General features: G+C 32.3%; 2 protein-coding genes across 10 annotated transcripts in view; both read left to right on the plus strand.

Annotated features, from left to right (window-relative positions):
* Positions 1-1,250, plus strand: part of LOC105131412 (F-box/kelch-repeat protein SKIP30-like) — a 4,122-nt gene extending 2,872 nt beyond the window's left edge. For all 8 annotated transcript variants that reach the window (XM_011034367.1, XM_011034373.1, XM_011034369.1 and 5 more), the window contains one exon: positions 4-1,250. In XM_011034367.1, the coding sequence (XP_011032669.1) occupies positions 4-891 (888 nt within the window). In that variant the 3' untranslated portion in view covers positions 892-1,250. The remainder of the gene's footprint in view (positions 1-3) is intronic.
* A 1,073-nt stretch (positions 1,251-2,323) lies between these two features.
* Positions 2,324-5,627, plus strand: TRM82 (Transducin/WD40 repeat-like superfamily protein). 2 transcript variants are annotated; one of them, XM_011034378.1, is made up of 11 exons: positions 2,324-2,562; positions 2,659-2,823; positions 2,974-3,154; positions 3,298-3,354; positions 3,429-3,499; positions 3,721-3,799; positions 3,904-3,963; positions 4,278-4,378; positions 4,467-4,527; positions 4,918-5,325; positions 5,361-5,627. In XM_011034378.1, exons 1-10 carry the CDS (start codon positions 2,429-2,431, stop codon positions 5,305-5,307), a joined length of 1,299 nt encoding a protein of 432 aa, XP_011032680.1. In that variant the 5' UTR covers positions 2,324-2,428; the 3' UTR covers positions 5,308-5,325; positions 5,361-5,627. The 2 variants fall into 2 exon arrangements, with proteins under 2 accessions (XP_011032680.1, XP_011032679.1); XM_011034377.1 differs by having other exon boundaries at positions 2,325-2,562; positions 4,918-5,627.
* The last annotated feature ends 4,918 nt before the right edge of the window (positions 5,628-10,545 follow it).

The raw sequence follows: 10,545 nt of genomic DNA on the forward strand, positions 1-10,545 counted from the left end.
GAGGTTTGTTCAGCAGAGGATCTGCTATGTGTGTGCGCTTTTGATCCCGAGAATTTGTGGCAGCTTTATGACCCTCACCGAGACCTTTGGATTACCCTTCCTGTTCTCCCTTCTAAAATCAGACACCTTGCCCACTTTGGTGTTGTCTCTAGCGCGGGGAAGCTATTTGTGCTTGGTGGTGGTAGTGATGCTGTTGACCCATTAACTGGTGATCAAGATGGAAGCTTTGCAACAAATGAAGTGTGGTCATATGACCCTGTATTACGACAATGGGCAGCATGTGCATCTATGCTTGTGCCCCGTTCAATGTTTGCATGCGGTACTTTGAATGGAAAGATTGTGGTTGCAGGTGGTTTCACCAGCTGCCGAAAATCAATTTCTCAAGCGGAAATGTATGATCCAGAGAAGGATGTTTGGATACCAATACCTGATCTCCACCGGACTCACAATTCAACATGCTCTGGAGTAGTTATTGGGGGAAAGTTGCATGTCCTGCACAGGGGCTTGTCAACAGTACAAGTTTTGGACAATGTAGGGTCTGGATGGACAGTTGAGGATTACGGTTGGCTCCAAGGTCCAATGGCAGTTGTTCATGATGCTCTCTATGTGATGAGCCATGGACTAATTTTCAAGCAGGAAGGGAAAACCAGGAAAGTAGTGGTTTCAGCATCTGAGTTCCGGAAAAGAATTGGATTTGCAATGATGGGGCTTGGAGATGACATGTATGTGATTGGAGGGGTGATTGGGCCAGACCGGTGGAATTGGGATATTAAGCCATTGTCTGATGTTGATATCTTAACAGTTGGGGGTGACAGACCTACATGGCGCCAGGCAACTCCAATGACAAGGTGCCGAGGAACAATCCTTGGGTGTACACAGCTGAGAATTTAGCCTCCATTTGTTCTTGTTATTGCTTTGATGCGAAAATTAAGATCTTGTTAAGGCATTGGATCCCTCCTACGGGAGACGAGGAATGTAATCTTTCTCTGGCTATCTTGTTTTATTCGTGAGCCGTTATTACCCTTGCCTCTGTTTTCTGTCAATTTAGGGTTTTGTGAGGGAAACTTCCATTTGGAAGGCAAGGCTGAAGGTATTGAGTCAGTTTTAACAGCAACAGTGAAGCATGAAATTTATTTAGTAGCAGCAGGAGCAGCAGCATGATGCACAACAATCAACGAACCATTTGTTCTTTTGTATTTAAACCGCCCAAATTATTTACCTGATAGTTTCTTGTTATTCTTCCTGCTCCATACTTTTGCTGTGGACGGGAATCTGTGCTCATTGACTAGCTGGGAACTTCTTGTTCTATTCGATTTCATGGCAGAAATTTTGATTTTGCTTCTCTTTTTTATCATATCACATCCTTACTTCCCCCAAAGAAACTATTATCAATATAACTAAAATATTGCTCATCAAATCTACCATTACTTGTGGAAAATCCCAATTTAGTACAGGCCACCTAGCTTTTTCTCTTTTAGAGATTCTTCCGAGGTTCATGAACACTTTTTTAAAAAAAATATTTAAAATAAATTCTTCTGGTTTTTTATAGTTATATTTACAATTGTTATTGATTAATTATACATAGTGAAATATACAATCCGATCGGAATTAAATAAAAAAAAAGATTATACACTTTTTATGAATTGATTATTCTTTTATTTTGTTCATACAACTATATAAAAATAATTATACGTAAGCATAATATACAGGAAAATGCAGGAAAAAAATTTGCAAGTGAATATTCAATAAGATAAAAATAAATATTTTTATTATATATTTCTTATAAATTAACTATTCTTCTATTTTTCTTATACAACCATATAAAAATTATGAAGAAATAATTTTTATAATTTTTTATGGAAACTAAAAGGATAGATTATGATAAGTTTTTAACAAGAAAAAATACATGTTTTCATTAAGGACATGATATTTTTCCTTAATAAATAAATATTCTCCCTCCTTTATCTAAATTATTGAGGTTTTTGAGAATATTTATTTTAATTAACTTGGATTTTTATTAAAGAAAAGGAACATTATAATAAAAAGTATATATTTTTTGTAAAAAAATACATAAATAAAAAATAAAAATTTTAATTTTAAAAGATATATTTTCTTCTTTAGAATTTAAACCATTCAAGTGTTTATTTTAATTACCTAAAATTAAATAAAAATTTGCTTTGCCGTATTGCGGCGGCTTGAAATCCAGTAAAATACGATCCGTCTGCTAGCGTAGCATCAGGTGTCGCAAATAATATCAATGGGTCTTAAGCCCATATAAGCCCAATACATAAATAAATATGCTTAAGTAAGCCCATATACTTTTTGTCAGATCCATACAGTTAAACCCTGAAAGTTGAAACCTTGACCAGCGACTAAAACCCTAAATCGAACTCTTCTTGTTTGTTATCTGTTTAACAGAAAAATAAAAATGGAGGACACTCAACCTGAAGGAGGAGAAAACAACAGAGACGTAGAGGTAGCTCCGGCCCGAATTTCAGTTCACCCGACCCAGGATTCCGTCGCTGTCGCAGTCGGGTCAGACCTCCGCGTCTTCGACCTCCGGTAAGAAATCATCACTATAATTCTTTCTACATGATGAAATATTTTGAGCGATCTTCAAATACTGGAGTTTAATTTTCTTAATGGATTTCTAAGTAGAGGAAATTGTGGGGTTACGTTGGTGGATAAAACTGGTGAGGCGTTTCATAAGGATTCTATAAGAGCCATCCGCTACGGTGCAAATGGGAAACTGTTTGTATCAGCTGGTGATGATAAACTTGTGAAGGTTTGGTCCACTGATTCTTGGCGCTGCATTGCTTCCGTGTAAGTTCTCTTATGGTTTGAAGTGTAGTTTTTCTTGATCTTAATATAGGATTCTTCTTGGTAGACAAAGAGGGTGATTTGATTCTTGTCCTAGCTGAAACTTATGAATTATTTCTAGTGGCATTTGCTTGATACTTGTGATTGGAATAGGTGTTCTGAGAAGAGAGTGAGTGCAGTTGCCATCAGCAATGATGGACTGCATGTTTGTTTTGCTGACAAATTTGGAGTTGTTTGGGTGGTGGATCTGCATGGACTTGATGGAAATGAGACTTTGGTCAATAAAAAGGCAGCGCCATTGCTCGCGCATTATTGCAGCATCATTACTAGCCTGGTGGGTTGTTCACTTTTTAGGTCTTTCTTCTTCTTCAGTTCTGGGGGTGTGGTTTTTGTTGGAAATGGGGTTATAACATGTCTTGCTAAATGTTTGGCTTTAAAAGTGAGGGACCCTTTACTAGTAATGATTTCCTTTTGCAGGAATTTTCACCTGATGGATGGTTTATTGTTACTGCAGATCGAGATTTTAAGATTCGGGTACTTGTTTTCTTTGAATAAGATAAAATATCTAGCTTGATTACCTTTTTTACAAGATGTTATTGCCCTTACAGGTAACTGTGTTTCCCAAGAAACCTTTAGATGGAGCTCACGAGATACAAAGTTTTTGCCTTGGTCATACAGAGTGAGTGAGTTTTTACTATCATTTTTCTTGCATTTCTCATGCTTATGGATATGATACCAATTAGGAATATGAAATGGAATAAGAAATTCAAATTTAAGTGTTGCGGGATGTTAGTTTGCCCTCATTGTAACTTCACTTGCATGGTTTTATTTCAGTGAACTGCTTGATTTTCTCTATGGATTTAAGCTGATATTTTTCTAATTCCATGGATCAATTGACAGGTTTGTGTCCTGCCTCGCCTTTCTTGTTACTGTGGATTACCCTCGGGGGTTTCTTGTGTCTGGCAGTGGCGATTCAACTGTGAGTATTCACGAGCACTTGTATTAGCCTGATTTGAATAGTGTGCTTTTTTAAAAATATGCTATTTGCAAATTGAGAAAAAAGGGTGCTCTGACCTGCTTCAGGTTCGCTTGTGGGATATTAACTCTGGAACTCTCCTTGATACCTGTGAAGTTGGCAGTAAGGTGTCTCATTTCTTCTTGAATTGTTACAGAGGTTCCTGATGAAATCACTGGCTTCTTTGTAGTTTTTCAAATACCATGTTTATTAAGTGAATATTAAAATTGGGGCAGTTTTCTATTTTTTGCTTCTGTTAAGCTGAATAAATATTATCATGATGGTACAGGGAAGGTATCTGTTGCTAATAAGTATTGTATATCGTGTTAAGGTCATTTATACTGTGAGAAATGTGATGATGATTTTTATAAACTAAAAGCACTGGTTTTTTCAACTGTGCTGCCAACTAGTTAATTGTTTTTCTTCCGCTTCCTTACCGAAGGCAGGAATTGTAGACTATAATGGAAGTGAAGTGAGCTGTTCTACTGTCACTGATCTATGTACGATTCCGGGCAGTAATGTTGTTGCAGTGGCCATTCAAAGGCATGTCTCCAAACATTCTGCTTGCCTTTGAGCATTTTAGTGTGCTTCTGTTAGTTCGTTAGCTGACTGCTTATTTATTCTGCTCTAGCTTGCAAGGTATACTCCTGGTGAGCTGTGATCTTTCTTCTCAAACTTTTGGTGCTGTTAAGGTAAGGATCTGATTACTTTAAATTTTTGCAGAAACAGTGAAATACTACACCTGTTCATGAGGACAAAATTATTATGTTCTGGCAGTTTCATATTGACAAGACTGTTTCATTTGATAGATTTGTTTTCTGATCTGGCATCACATTGCCATTGTGCATCATTGCATTATCTAGTTGGTTTCCAGTTCGCTTGGCATTGTCTTAGTTGAATAGATTCCAATTACCAATTGTGAGCTTGGAATTCGTTGGCTTTCTTCTACATGGAATTCCTTCTGCAACAAATTCAGAAAAAATTTGGCCGACTCCAAAAGTTAATTGCTAAACTACCAATATGCATTTATGGTGCATGCAGCATATATGGATTTTCATTCTGAGCTGATGTGATTCTTGTAGGTCGTTTCAAGTATGGGAGATAACTTCATTCCTACAAGCCTGGGCTGTAGCTCCTCTGCAGAACTATTGTGGACCATAACTGGTGTCTCTAAACTGCACGGTTCTGATCACAGCTCTTTGGCCTGTGTGAGGGTTCTTTCTGGTTTCAAGAAGACCATTCCTGATGCTGCTGGGCCTGAGCTGACCGTGTTGAACGATAATGAGGTACCTGGGGCAGAGAAACTGCTTGAGAAGTTGCAGGGAAGTGTGAATGTTGAGGAAGAGGTCTTCCTAGCAGCTGCTGAAGCTGTAAAAACATCAATGTGCAATTTGTTAATTAAGAAGCAGTACACAACAGAGAAACGAGAATTTAGAAAGAGAGGTAGAAACGACAAGAAAACCAAGCAATGACAGGATCTCAACGTCGGTAACAATCTTGCTACCTAGCAAATTCTTGTGAGGTATCCATGCTGGAACGATTTTGTAGCTCAGTTTCTTGGACGACTTCAGCTATTTACTGTACAACATTCTCAAAAAGAAAAAAAAAAAGAGGTTTATTGTACAAGAAAATGAATGCACCGCACTTTCTTGCGATAATGCAGAGGGAGTTGTAAAGGACAGCTACTCTTTGCCCTTTTCTCTATTGATTTGACCACGAATATTTAAGAGTGAAAGATTCTCTCTTTTCTGAGTCGAACTCGACGTTTGTGAATGAATCATTGGGTTTTCCAGAGTTTGAACCCGCAGGAAAATGTTCAGATGTTCTGAAAAATTTACCTCTGGTGGCGATGTGCAATCTTTCCGTTTGCAAATGAATGTCTCCTCCAGGCCTGTCTTGAATTTCATGGGCTCTGTTATAAACCGACTGGGCTCCTGCAGGAAATGGAGTAATTTTATATCTACTTTCACTAGCCTAAATGCGTTCTCAGGCTTTTTTATTTGTTTATTGGAAAGTCTTTTTAAAAAAATTATTTTTCTAATTTATTACATGTGTTGCATTTTTAAAACTAGTTCGCCAATTTATTTTTTTTAGTCGGATAAACGTAAACTTTAGATGAAGGAAAGTACTTTTCACTTTAAACCGGAAAACACTTCGCGTTAAGGAATCGAATTAAAACGGTATAGCACTTTATTATTTTTATCTATACATATTAATAATATGATTTAAAACATATAATTTTATTAGAGAATAATAAATTACGAGTATATTTATATAGAAGATAATATAATAGTGCATATGATGCTTTAGTTTAAATATTGCTAGAAAATACATTAAAATACAAAACAGTACAACAATTGTACATTTCAAATCGTACTAACTGTGTTGTAAGACAGGATATAATAGGAAAAAAAAAAGTATTTTTGATATTTTTTAAATACCAAAAAAATATTTGGTAGAAATAAAAATCATATTATTTTTAAAAGTTAATAGCTCAAGACCTATTATTTTTCAATTTATTCTCTATAATACTATCAAACATTAATATATATATATATATATGTTAATCACTGATTAAATTTACTTTTGTCCGATATTAACACGATGTGTTAATACAAGCAAGGCTCGAGTCTCCAAAACTGCACTATTTCTCAACAAGTAAAGAGAATTATCTATCTCGAAGAAAAACTTACTGAATCTTAAATTGAAAATAAAAATGTAATGGGTTTCTCTGTATTTATACTTTATTAATTATCAAAAAAAAAAAACCTAAAGAGAATATAATTTTCCATGTAACCTTGTTGACTCTTCCATTGAACGAAAGGATGGTAATGGGTATTGTAATATTTTTTATATTTACATTCTATTTATTATCTATCAAAATAATTGAAAATAAACATTAAAAAAAAAAACACTCTTCATCTGGTCGGTGTCTGTCATTTGAAGATTAAATTATCATTTCTAATAGAAAAAAAAAAAAAAAAAAAGATCCGTGCCATGAAAGGGCCCTGCTAAACAGGGGCTAGCTTCTTCTTTCTTTTTTTTGTGACAGTGGTGAGGTAGTCGAGTCGCTATTTAGGCCACTAAAGAAGAAGAAGAAGATATGGGAGCATGGCCTTGGTCCGTACCCTCCCCTTCTTTCAAGTCGCATCCATCTAATATTCCTTCTCCCTTTTCCTAAATTGGGTGTAACTATCATCCACGTCTTGAATGTCCCGTCGAGTCCATCACATTATTAGGGAGGGGCCCAGGCTAGTAATTAACTCTTAATCACTTGTCTTTTCCTCCAACCTTCAAAATAATATCGATCTATTTACCTTACCTTTTCAATGGTCAAAACAAGGTTTATTTATCCTCCTCCCATCCTGATGTCACCTTATCAAGGCAGCACCTAGTTTGGATCTTGCACTCTTTGAGCATGCCCACTTGGCATGTTACAAAAATATTTAAATAATAATAATAATTTTTTTTATTTTAAATTGACTTTTTATATTTTTTAGATCATTTTAATATATTTATGCTAAAAATAAATTTAAAAATATATATTATTTAAATATATTTTCAAATAAAAATACGAGAAAATTGATTTTTTTCAATAAAAAAATATTAAATTAAAAATGATAAACACCGGTGAATTAACTAATTTTTTTTTAAAAAAAAAACAAGATGAACTACTTAATTTACTTTTAAAAACTCGAAGGAGCAGTTTATGATTTATTTATTAAAAACAGAGAAACTAGTACATTTTTTTCACTCCATCCTTCTTGGTTCAGAGCCCTTCTCCTTTACAAAAAAAACCTAAAAGGCCTTAGTATTTTATTGTGGCTGATGAATGAAAACACTGTAGATTCACAGACTGTTTACAAAAAACTAAAAGGACTTAAACTATTTTTTAAGCTTTCGTGTTACTGAAAAGATAAATCAGAGTTGAGAAAAAGTTTTTTTTATTTGATTCTGTTTTTTTTCTTTATAAATTTAGGGGGTGTTTTGAGTTGAAAATTTAATTTATTTAAGTTATAAAAGTGTTTTTTATATATTTTTAGATGAAAATAAATTGAAAATTAAGTTTTTAATTCAGAAAATACATTTGCATTATTTTCTAACGACTTCTGTGCCCACCTGAAATATAGGCATGCAATGATGTCTATTTTGTTTTAAAGACAAATGGGTGAATGATGTGTCTAGGTTGGTAGGTCCACATGTCTTGGCTTATTTTGAAATGGGTCCCTCCCACACAAGGATGTTTCCTTTTTTTCTTTTTTCTAATAGTTCATATTTAATTTTTGAAAAAATAGATAATTTAATATACACAGAACATGTTTTTACTTGAATAATTTTCAGCTAAATAAAATATTTTAGTGTTTTTTTTATAAAAAATATATTGAAAATATAAAAAAAATTTTAGTTAGAAATATAAACCCTAATTTTGCCAGTCGGGCCTGTAAAAAAAAATTAATACTTAATTGAAATCAATCTTGTTTTTTTAGATAAGTTTTAAGAATGTGTTTGGTTTTTATTAAACAACTAAAATAAAAATGCGAAATCAAGGATATTAATAAAAATAGAAACAGTTTACTAAAAAATATTTTATTATAATAGAATTTAAATTATTATTTTTTTAAAAAATATATTAGTCTCGTGAATTAACTTGATTTTTTAGGTTTCTTTCAACACATGACAATATATATTTAGCTGTGCATGTTTCTCGATTTCATGACCTAATATTTAATTAGTGTTAGATCTCTTTTTACTTTTTAACAAGTATGATTTTTAGATTATTTTTATCAAATATAAAAATTAAATTTTAAAATATTTATTAGGTATTTGTTTTTATAATACTTGAATTTTTTTTTTTTATTTTGAAAAACATTTGGCCTGATTTGCGACATTCATGACCAATTATTGTAAAGTATACTAAAATAATTATAAAATATTATAGTAATCCACGATTAGTTAGATTTCTTTACATTTTTATTCTGTATTTTTTTTCAACTTTTTACATCTAATTTCATGATCAATTTATTAAAAAAATTTAGAAGAAAAAAATTTAATAACAAAGAATCAAATCAAAGTGCAAAACAAAATAAAAATCATGGTCATTACAAGATCTAGAAGAAAGGTTCGTTTTCAATTTTTTTCAACTTTTTACATCTAACTTCTGTGTTTATTTGATATTAAGTAAGTTGATCAACGAAAAATACTTTACAAAGAAAAATTACTTTTATTTTTTATAAAAAACAATTATTAAAAGTTATAAAAAATTTAGAAATGTCATATTATTTGTTGATTATATCAAATTTAATCATCAAACTTTTAATTACTATATATATTTTATTTTAAATATTTATTGTTCAATTTCATCTCTTATGATTTAATTTTTATATTAACTTTGGTTTTTATTTTTATAATTTTTATTTATTTTTTCTCATCATTTTTTAATTGAAAATTCTTATTTATCAAATTTGATTCTTATTTTTTTATTCTTACTTATTTCATTTAAAATAATTCATGAAATATTAATTATTTTTATTTTATTTTTTAGATTTTATCTTTATTATTTTAATTATTATTTATTTTTTTAAGATAATTTATGAAATTATATATATATTAATTTTATTCTAATTTTTTTATTTAATTTATTTTTTAAATGATTTCAGATATTTCAGAGTTGATAAGCGATCGAGACGGGTTTCAACGATGTTGATGTTTTCGGTGAAAATAAAAATGAAAATGAATTATGTTCTCATACGCCGCGTATCACAAGAAGTACCTAGTCTACTCCTCTATGTGATTGAAAGCTGATGCTTGGAGAGGGAGGAGATACCCATGATGCCTCGGTCAAGCTTCCAATTATTTGTAGACACGCAATTTTGCCGAAACAGAAAAATATTTATTGTTCTGACAAAATAGAGTATGATTGAATCATACACATTTTGACACTTAACACCATGAAAGACACCTCCACTTGGTAGTGGGGTCGTCTAGCCTTTAAATCTAAGGAACGAGACGAAAAAGGCAGGACCCTTCAATAATTCAGCTCCCAAAACGGTACCGCCACGTGTATCTAACCCCGAACCTCCTCCTCCCTAGCTTAGGTGACTGGCTAGAAGAAAGGGACGTGCCTGTGCGTGCCGAGATGAAGCTGCTCGATAGGGAAATGCAGCCAGACGAGAGGAGGCCTACGGCACCGAAGATACTAGCCTCGTAATTAAAGTCGTGAGGGAGACTCCTCTCTGGTTTGGCCTCTCTCCATTGAAGGGCGATCGTGGCTGTTTTCAACTCAAAGCAGGCATCTTTTGTGGAAAATTAAGAAATGAGTTCATGGCCTGTGCTTTTACTGCAAATAAATGTTTTAAAAGGACATGATGTTAAATCAACAATAACCGGCTCGGCTACTCAACTTTTCACTGGGCGGATTTTTTTTTTTAATTTACTTTTACGATGAATTTAATTTTTACAAAAAAACAAATTTTGAAAAATTAATTTTTAAGCTTTATTCTATTTATTTATTATTAAAAAATCAATCAATAAAAATATTATTTTATTAAAAAATTTAGCTTAATTTTTATAAAAATGTTTTCATTGTATTTTTAACGTAAAATACTTTTCAGAAATTATAAAAAATTTAGAAATATCATATTATTTATTAATTATATTAAATTTGGTCCTTAAACTTTTAATTGCTATATATATTTTATTTTGAATATTTA

The sequence above is a fragment of the Populus euphratica genome, unplaced genomic scaffold, assembly GCF_000495115.2.
Source record: "Populus euphratica unplaced genomic scaffold, PopEup_1.0 scaffold23.1, whole genome shotgun sequence".
Classification (NCBI taxonomy): domain Eukaryota; kingdom Viridiplantae; phylum Streptophyta; class Magnoliopsida; order Malpighiales; family Salicaceae; genus Populus; species Populus euphratica.